The sequence below is a fragment of the Phyllosticta capitalensis genome (assembly GCF_038381095.1).
Source record: "Phyllosticta capitalensis strain CBS 128856 chromosome Unknown BKA78scaffold_8, whole genome shotgun sequence".
Classification (NCBI taxonomy): domain Eukaryota; kingdom Fungi; phylum Ascomycota; class Dothideomycetes; order Botryosphaeriales; family Phyllostictaceae; genus Phyllosticta; species Phyllosticta capitalensis.
Genome location: NW_027117446.1, coordinates 241784 through 251216, shown reverse-complemented (window position 1 = coordinate 251216; position 9433 = coordinate 241784). Strand labels below are relative to the sequence as shown.

Genomic DNA, 9433 nt, shown 5'->3' with positions numbered 1-9433 from the left:
GCTCCTCTAGTATTTAACTAAGCCTAATTTAATGACATAGTCACCTAAGCTATATAGGTAGTAATATAAACCTTAATAGAATAAATAGGAGGATAGGTAGGATAATAGGGCTAGGGTAGAGGGTGTGCTAGTAGGGCTACATGTGCTTGTAGTGGTGCCACGCGTGCTCGCGGTGGTGCCACCCACAGTGGCTGTGGCTGTGGATGTAGCCGCGGCCGTGGCGCTCACAGTTTATAAAGTGAAGCAAGCAGGGTAGCAGGCAGGTAGATAGGCAGGCAGATAGGTACTAAAACACCAAGGGTTTAGAGCTCACAATAGATGATGTAACTAAGTGCTAACATAGATAGTAGCAGGGCCTCGCTTGCGCGCAACACTATACCCAATTTGGGGGGGTGGAAAATAGCCACTTGGGGGGGTGGGAAATTATCCTTCCCCTCGAACAATTGACCCGACCGTTCGTTCATCCATCCATCCATGCCATCATCATCATGCCCAAACAAAGCAATCGCGTGCCTCATCAACCATGTGCGGTCATCCAGTCCATGTCCACGTCCATCCATTCATCTAAACGGCCAAAAAAGAAAAGTAGCCAGCGCTCCCGGCAAACCAACCTTCATCCACCAGAAAGCCCCAACCCACGCACCCAAACCCGCCATCACGCCTCAAACAACACATCGCCACCACCGACTACACCGACTCCTTCCTCCCCAGCTTGCTCCCCCTGCGCATACCGGCGGCAACGCTATACGAGCTGCCACGGCGCTCCAAGCCAGGGGAGCCGACGGGCGGCAGCTCAACAGGCGGAATACCAATCTTGACCTCGAAGATGCGCTGCAGGAGGCCCTGGACGGAGCGCTGCAGCTCGAGGCCGACGTCGCGATTAAGCAGACCCACGAGCAGGGGCGCGAAGACGGGGACGTGCTTTTCGAAATCGTCGACCGGAAAGGTGGCGTAGCCTTCTAGTACGTCGATGACGACGGGCCGCCAGGTGACGATGTTGCGCTGCTGCGTTTCGTCGTCGAGGGATATGTAGGACGACACGATGTCGACACACAGCGGGATGAGGGCGGCCTCGGTCTGCGCGCGGTTGGTGCGCCGCTCCGACGACGCGTCGTGGTACATGCGGAAGAGGATGGAGACGTAGACAGCGGCGGCGCCGGATTCCTGCTTGAGCAGGTTGGGGGGCTGCTTCATGAAGCCCTCGCGGAAGAGGCGCGTGCGCAGCTCGCGGTCCTCGTTGAAGCGCTTGGCGAACTGGTACGATTTTTTGAGGAGCATCATGAGGCGGAGGAGCTGCGGCGACGGGATTTGGTTGTAGACGTCGTCGTTGGAGAAGAGCTCGTTGACCGTCTCGATCATGAGGAGTTGGAGCACGCATTTGGTGATGATTTGGTTGAAGAAGCGCCGCCGTGCTGCTGTCACAACGACTGGTGCTTGTTGCAGTGTCGTGTCGGGACGGTAGTCTTCGAGCTCCGTGTTGCCGGAGCCGTTGGAGCCCTTGTGCGAGTCGAGGCCAGACTCGGGGCCAATGTGCAAGCCATTAATTCCCAACGTATTCGAATCCATCTCCTCCTTATCGTCCTCGGCCGGGTTCTCCAACTGGAGGTCCGTGACGCTCTGCGCATCTGCCGAGCGCGGAGTCTTGGATCCGTTTGTGCTGGAAATATATGTCGATGATGTTGCCGCGGAGAAGAGGGCCGTGGCTTCGGTCCGATGGAACAGGTCAACAAAGGCGCTGACAATCTTTTCCCAGTGGTCCGCGGTGAACTTGGTGACGTTTTGGTGGACAAGTTGTTGCAAGCAATTGCTTCCAATCCTGGCCAGGGTATCGTTTTCCTGACAAATGCAACGCCCGAGCAATTCCAGAAATCGGTCCAGCATATATTCAAGGGAATCAAAAAAGTGTGTAAAAAGATTAATCATGTGTCGAAGTGCCTGGATAAACGTGGTTGACAACCACACCGTAAGCTCTTCGTGGTTGAGAGCCTCGGTCATCTCCGACTTGGACCGCAGAACCATGAAGATGGGATAGAGGATCTGCCGCCAGAGGGTGTCCCAGAATTCTTGCGGGAAAGCCCCGCCGTACGAAGTCAGAGTTTCGAAAAGGTAGGTCAACGCTCTTGAGCGGACCTCGAGGTCTTCTCCAGTCATTAGGACGTCGTGGTAGGCAAACAGTACAGGGAACCAGAATTGCTCCTCTTGCGTCTGCCTGGTGGGTTGCCTTGGCATGCCAGTCGCCTGAGGCTCGTCTTTCAGCTTCCCCGAGGTATCTGAGAGCGGACACTCTGGCGTCCGAAGCATCTTGGGAACGCTGGACTTGAGCGTCTCAATGGCCTGCAAGGACTTGCGCTGGAACTTGTGGTTCTTGGAAAACTCGGTCAAACAGACAATGAGGTCTGCGAACGCGCCCTGAGAAATGACCACGCCAAAGCGGTTGTTGTAGACCTGGCTGACGTTCTCGAATGCGAGGTTGACGATTCCCTCTGTAAAATGTCAGATCGTTCTTACAAGTTTAACAATTACGACGTACCATAAGGTTCCTTGGCAGCGACAGTGAAGACGCCAAACATGGTGCGCCAACCACTCCTGATGTTCTCTCCCCTAGCCTGAATCATTTGGATGAGACACCGCAAGACCATGTCCTTGACCATGACCACACTCGAGTTCTTCATAATGTGCTCAAATGGCTTGAGGAAGTCTTTTTGAAACTTGAAACCGGGAAGCTCTTCAATCTCCATAAACTTCATCGAAAGCTGACGGAGCGAGTTCAAGGCAAAGAAGACCACGTTGGTGTTGGTGTGGCATCCGACTTGGTTGAAGTGCTCTCCCAGGATCTGCCAGATATTTGTCCACTCGAAACGCACACGAGTCATGTTGTATCCGGAGATTTCAACAATCTTCTGGAGACTGTACGTACGAGGAGAATCGCTTTGGCCAGACGACTGAATCTCCTGCCAACTTACTTGCGTGAGAGCCTTGACGAAGTAGACAATAGCCTCACCGGAAAGGTTGGCAGTATTGGTAAAGATGCGATCTACCGCACGAACCATGTCGGCTGATCTGCTTTCCATGGCGGCCTCGCTCTGGTAAAGGTTCGTCGTTGAAGACCGCGTCCTATTTCGATTTGGCACTTGGAGAGATTTTCGGGACGAGTTTGAAATCTTGGAAGATTGCGAACTGCTCCGCATGAGGTCTGGCACAGCTGCATCTTCTATCCCTGCAGAGATGAGCTGGAACCGGTCGAGCTGACTGATGGAAGTAAGGATATCACGCCAAGACTCCTTCAAGAGGTTGCCCTCGTGCTGAGCAACATCCAAAAGAGCGTAAATGGCCTCGATATTCTTTGCCTTCATCTCGTTCAAGTTGTAGAGGTTGGTGAAGCGAGCAAGAGACGCAACAAACGCCTGCCGGGGATCTTCCAGGTCGAACAGACAAGCAACGCGGATGGCAAGTTTTTGACCTTCCATGCACAGCTTGATCAGCTCCAGGTTGTTTGTGTCCTGCGCCTGGCCTGAGAGGGCAGTGAGGAATGGCATCCACGTAACCTGGAACATTGGTCCAACGTGTTTGGCAGACGACGCGGGAATGAATTTCGAGACGGGGAAGCGAGAGGGACCTCGCCGCTGAGCTCGCAGCAGACTCTTATAGAGTTGCTCGGTTCTATTCGCCATTTGCTCAGATGCCTGCACGTAGGCTTCCCTTTGCAGGTCACGCCCGACATTTGCGAGCGCCTGGCCAATTCCGGCAGTCAAGCCCTGAGCATTCGTCTGTGTAATCATACCCAAGTTGGCAGCAGACTCTCGCTCAGTGTCAAGGACAATCTCGTTGCTGGCAATCTCGTCGTAGATATCCTTGAGGTACTTGTCTGGAAGATCTGCGTTGTCGTTGATACCCCGATTGTTCTTGATAAAGTCTTCGGGAGTCATGCGGCGACCCTTCATCTTCGTGCTATGCTGGTCGGTGTTGAGCATAATGACCGAGTAAGCCAAGACGTAAGCAGTGTCGGCATTAGCAAAAGCACTTGGATTGCCAGTCATGTACCGTTCGGCAAACTTGAGCATGAAGCGATCAATCTTTTGAGCTTCGCCAGGCAGTCGGAAACTTTGCAGGAAGCGGCGCAGGGCATCGACGAAACGCATCCTTGTGAAGTCCATGAGATCAACAAAGGCATGCATAATCTTGACATTCTCCTCGTCACCTTCTCCAAGAAACTCGCCCAGAGCCTTTTTGTCAACTTGTTCGCTGGTCAAAAAGAACCGGGCAATGTCCTCGGGAGAGTCTGACGGAATAAATTTTTCTTTGAGCAAAATCTTGATTCCACGCTTTGGCTTGTAGTTGAATTGTCGGATGGCGTTGTTCAGAGCTGTCTTGCGCTGTTTTGCCTTTTCAAGCTGTGTCGGATCATCTTCCGGCACGGGGGTACTTGGTCCATTGGGCGAGTCGACGGCGGGCGACGAGGCGACTCCGGGCTTGACGTCCATGGACTCGCGAAGTTCATCAGATGAGTGCCTCGAGTCGCTCTGGCGCATCGCCGCATTCGCATCATTGATTTGCTGTTGAGACCAGTTGACCAGAGACCGGAGAATCTCGACCAAAGCCTCCAATGACTCTTGCTTGAGGGAATACTCTGGGGGAAATCCTTCGTCGACCTCGTTCGTGGGTGGTATGGATACGGTGGTAAGGGAAGGAGGTAGAGTTCCACGAGATTGCCAGTCGGCGGGGCTTGGTGCTTGTTTGGCATGCTTTTCTTGATATGCCATTTGCTGTTGAGGGGTGACGGCGACTGGTGTGCTCGATATTCTCGACAGGTGCTCGACAATCTTTTGGAAGTGGTTGTCCAGCGCTGTTCTATCGCAGTCGTAGTTGAGGTAAATCTCGACCAAAGTCCTCGGGTCTTGCGCCATTCTGTTCAAAATGACCATAATGTACTGCTTCTGGAATGCCGGCGCGGAGCGCTTTTCTAAAACGGCAAGGTAAATCTCCTTCATAAACACCTCTATCTCCTTCTTGAGCATCACGCGCAACTGCTTCAACATGCACCAAAACACCTCGCAGCTAACTTCAAAGACTTGGCGTAGCGAGCTGGCGCCATTCCGACTCAAGCTCAGGCAGAGATACTGCTTGATGGCCTGGACAAATGTTGTCGGCTCGGCAGTGTTGCTGCTCCGGATGGTTGCGAAAGGAGAAATGAAGACGGCGACGTGGTTTACAAGAATGGTGTGAATGATGTGCAACGACAGGAGCTTGGACCGCATGCTCTGGGATCTGGGGTTCTGGGCCTCTTCTACGGGGACCCCCTTGGTGCTGAGACGACACATGGCACGGAAAACCAGGTAGGCATCCTTGACAAAAACTTCATCCTCCTCTTCTTCATCAGAGGGATCTGTGCCATCCGCTGCCAGCTCGTTGGCGCGGCCTGTGTTCAATCTTGAAGATGCGCGCCGAGCATTCGCTCGTGTGACCAGTGTCGGCGCATTGTCCTGAATCCTTGCGTCGTCAAAACTCTTGCGATTTTCGAAGCTCTGCAGGGTGATTTTTGCCGTGCCGTCTTTCTCCACTGGCAGTTCGGAGGGGCCATCTGTCGATTCGGCCTCGCCCTCATTCTCCCCGTCTCCGTTGGCATCGATCCCGCCAAGATCGCCAGCCTCAGGCGCAATGTCCCCAGAACTGTTCTTGTTCAACGAGGTCTTGGATAAGTTGAGCTTTGCTTCCTTGATCCGTAATCGCTCCTTGACGCGCTCAAAAACGGTGCCGACCATTTGAGTCAATGCGCCTTGTGCGACCTGTTGGTTGTTGCTCGATTTCGAATGCAAGAAGATGTTGTACGTCTGTCGCACAGCTTTCAAAAGACCGGCACCGTGCACGGTTATTTTGTCGTTTAGGATGGCGGAGAGGAGGGACTTGAGGATCTGTAGCTCGACGTCGACGTGTGTGGCGTCCATCTGAAAGCAATCGCAAATGGTGTCAATGGCGCGGTCGATGAGCGGTGGCTGCTCAGATGCGCCAGCAACGCCTTCGGCCGGATATGCAAAATACGAATAACTAATGAGCTTTCCAATGCAGTCCAAGGCAGAGGTGACGACTTGGACAGTATTGGCTTCGGTCGCAAGCTGGAGAGGCTCGAAGAGCACCTCGGGGTCGATGCTCGCAGGGTCTCCATCGCTTTTGATGGCCGAGAGAGCCTTTTGTGTCGAGTCGGCCAACTTTTTGTTTTTGCGCGCATCCTTTGAAGCTGCAATAGTTTCCAGTGCTGTCACGACGAAGACGAGCGAGCTTCTTGTAGACGTTCTGGCGGTTGCGCTCGTGGCAGCGGTCGACTGGGAATCGGTGCGGACTCGAAGTGAGGGAGGAGAGGTGTGGTTCTCGGAGGGCTCGGAGGAAGGCACTTGGCCTTGGTGTTCAGGATTTTCTTGATCTTCGGGGAGAGTTATTGTTGGAGGTGCGGGCGTTCCTGGATTTGTCGTCTCTTGAGATTGTGGAGCCTCGTCCTGTGGGGGAGGCTCGTCTGAATGTGCTGGCTCTTCGCGAGCGTCTTCGTTCGTGTCATCTTCGTCGGCGGGTGCGGGAGGGTGATCAGCGACCTCGGTCTCGTCAGGGGCGGGGAGGGGCGCATATTCGACGGCGGGCTCGTCCTGGACAGAGGTCGGGGCATCGTCTTGGTGTTGTTCCGCCAGCGGAGACGAAGGCTCCCTTTGGTCGTCCGACTGCGGCTCGAGCACTGGGGGTTGAGGCTCTGGGGCGGCCATGGTGTCCAATTGTAGCGCAACAGGTGTGGATGCAGGTGCAAGGCTCACAACATAGCGCAGCGGGAGAGATTGGGCGTCCTCGAGGGCGCGGACGGCATAGGAGGTGAGCGGGCGGGAGAGAGGGTGATGCGGGTAGGTTGAGAGTTGGTATCCCAGCAGCGGTGCAATGCGGCATACGTGCACTGAAGCTCAAGGCACTGCCCAGGACTGATGCAAGTGGCCGACCCTTGCCTTAGCCCGCTGTCCGAGAGTTTTCCCGAAGGTTATTTACAGGGTCCGCTTACTCAGTCCGGTTGGCCGCATCCCAATGGCGACGAGGTTAGTTCGAAAGAGGCCAAGCACCATCAACGGTTTTCGGAGCCTCAACACCAATATTTTAATTATTTTGGACGGTGAAAATAGTCGTCATTGTGTGCTGGTTGATAAGGAACCCATCCTCGCCCACCTCGCCGTATATTACATCTCTCCGGTAATTTACCGTCAGCCAACCCTAGGCCGCTGAAATCCGCTGCGGAACGCCAACAGCTTTTCGTTGGGTCGGACTGCGAGAATCATCACCACCTTCTCCGCCGCTCCATCCTTTCCTCTCCACCACCTTTCTCCGAGGCCACCAAAGACCAAAGGGCATCGCCGCGTCGCTGTTCGCCTGCTCGCTCGCCCGTCTTGCCTCTCCTCAACAATCCAACTCTTGCGCCCCGCCATCTCTTTCGGCCTCACCTTCACCATGTCGGCCGCCGCACTCCTCACTCGCAGCTCCGGCCAGTCCTGCCTGCGCGCCACCACCGGCCTCAAGGCCCTCTCCAGGTCGCAGGCCCTCTTCTCGTGCGTCCCATCTACTAATTCCGTCCAATTCTTGCCCCTCATACTGACATTGAACTTTCCGTGCACAGACGGTCCACTCCAGCCCTCTCAGCCCTCGCCCGCTACTATGCCTCCAAGAGTCAGTCGAATTGCTTCTCAATCCCTCCAATTGAAGTCTTGCGCTCATCTGACACAATTCCTCGCAGGCTTTCCCCCTCACACCGTCGTCAGCATGCCGGCCCTGTCGCCGACCATGACTGCCGGAAACATTGGCGCATGGCAGAAGAAGCCCGGCGACAACATCGCCCCTGGCGAGGTTCTCGTCGAGATTGAGACCGACAAGGCGCAGATGGACTTTGAGTTCCAGGAGGAGGGCACTCTGGCCAAGATTCTCAAGGAGACCGGCTCCAAGGACATTGCCGTCGGCAGCGTAAGCACAACTTGGTCAAAGCTTGGAAATGTTGATTGACACGGATAACAGCCAATTGCCGTCATGGTTGAGGAGGGCGCCGACGTCTCTGCCTTTGCCGACTTTTCGGTCGAGGATGCTGGCGGTGACAAGTCTTCTGCCGGCAAGGAGGCCCCCAAGGAGGAGGCTCCCAAGGCCGACGAGTCCAAGCCTGCGCCTGCTGCTGAGTCGGCGCCTGCTGCCGTCGAATCCGACTCGACCGGCGCTCGCCTGCAGACTGTCCTGGAGCGCGAGCCCGCCATTTCTCCTGCCGTCAAGAAGGCCGCTCTCGAGAAGGGCGTCCCCGTCTCTCAGATCAAGGGCACCGGCCCCGGCGGCCGTGTCACCGTCCAGGACGTGGAGAAGTTCCAGGTCGCCGCCCCCGCTGCTGGTGCTGCTGCCGCTTCCTACGAGGACACTCCCGCCTCGAGCATGCGCAAGGCCATTGCCAACCGCCTGAAGGAGTCTGTCCAGCAGAACCCCCACTTCTTCGTCTCGTCCTCGGTTTCCGTCTCCAAGCTCCTCAAGCTGCGCGCTTCTCTCAACGCCTCGGCCAACGGCGCCTACAGGCTGTCGGTCAACGACTTTTTGGTCAAGGCCGCTGCCATTGCTGCCCGCAAGGTTCCCGCTGCCAACTCGTCCTGGCAAGAGGAGAACGGCCAGGTCGTCATTCGCCAGCACAACGCCGTCGACGTCTCCGTCGCCGTCGCCACCCCTGTCGGCCTGATCACCCCCATTGTCAAGAACGTCAACGGTCTTGGTCTTCAGAGCATCTCTGCCCAGATCAAGGAGCTCGGCAAGCGCGCTCGCGACGGCAAGCTGAAGCCCGAGGAGTACCAGGGTGGTACCTTTACCATCTCCAACATGGGCATGAACGACGCCGTCGAGCGCTTCACCGCCATCATCAACCCTCCTCAGGCCGCCATCCTCGCTGTTGGCACCACCAAGAAGGTCGCCGTGCCTGCTGAGAACGAGGACGGTGAGGTCGGCATTGAGTGGGACGACCAGATTGTCCTGACTGCTTCGTTCGACCACAAGGTCGTCGACGGCGCTGTTGGTGGCGAGTTCATGAGGGAGCTCAAGAAGGTCATTGAGAACCCTCTCGAGCTGCTCCTGTAAAAGGGGCACGGTACGCGGTGAGGAGCGGCGACGCGGGACGATGCATGAGCAACACTCGAAGAGCAGCAATGAACGACCAGAAGGAGTTTTGGCTGTTAGTTACCCTGTAAATCTACCCCGTATTTCCCCCCGGGTTAGTTCTTTTTCCTTCTGGAATCCCGTACTAGAATATTTCTCGTTTTTGGTCTGCTGAGAGGAGCGCGCGTGGCAGGTGGTCGTCGTGCTGTTTCTTTGGTGGAGTTGATCTTGTGCGTTGTTCCCAAAAGTCATAGTCATCTCCATCTCGAAATCATACCCCCCACCCAAATGTCTAGTACAG

The 9433-nt window shown here is 55.5% G+C and overlaps 2 protein-coding genes across 2 annotated transcripts; one reads left to right on the top strand and one right to left on the bottom strand.

Annotated features, from left to right (window-relative positions):
- Window positions 1-279: 279 nt before the first annotated feature.
- On the bottom strand, window positions 280-6935 carry BKA78DRAFT_270162 (uncharacterized protein). The gene is made up of 2 exons (XM_066885509.1): window positions 2531-6935; window positions 280-2483 (listed from the first exon to the last, which is right to left on the bottom strand). The coding sequence occupies exons 1-2, from the start codon at window positions 6744-6746 to the stop codon at window positions 688-690; spliced, it is 6012 nt and encodes a 2003-aa protein (XP_066741648.1). The 5' UTR covers window positions 6747-6935; the 3' UTR covers window positions 280-687.
- A 535-nt stretch (window positions 6936-7470) lies between these two features.
- Window positions 7471-9114, top strand: BKA78DRAFT_332542 (dihydrolipoamide acetyltransferase; the record flags this gene model as incomplete). Its single annotated transcript, XM_066889993.1, has 4 exons — window positions 7471-7568; window positions 7637-7686; window positions 7754-7977; window positions 8029-9114. The coding sequence occupies 4 exons, from the start codon at window positions 7471-7473 to the stop codon at window positions 9112-9114; spliced, it is 1458 nt and encodes a 485-aa protein (XP_066741647.1).
- Between the last annotated feature and the right edge of the window lie 319 nt (window positions 9115-9433).

Coding starts and splice junctions, on each gene's coding strand:
- BKA78DRAFT_270162 (XM_066885509.1), bottom strand. CDS start 6,746: ATGGCCGCCCCAGAGCCTCAACCCCCAGTGCTCGAGCCGCAGTCGGAC. Junction 2,484..2,530: donor CGCTGCCAAGGAACCTTATG/GTACGTCGTAAT, acceptor GACATTTTACAG/AGGGAATCGTCAACCTCGCA.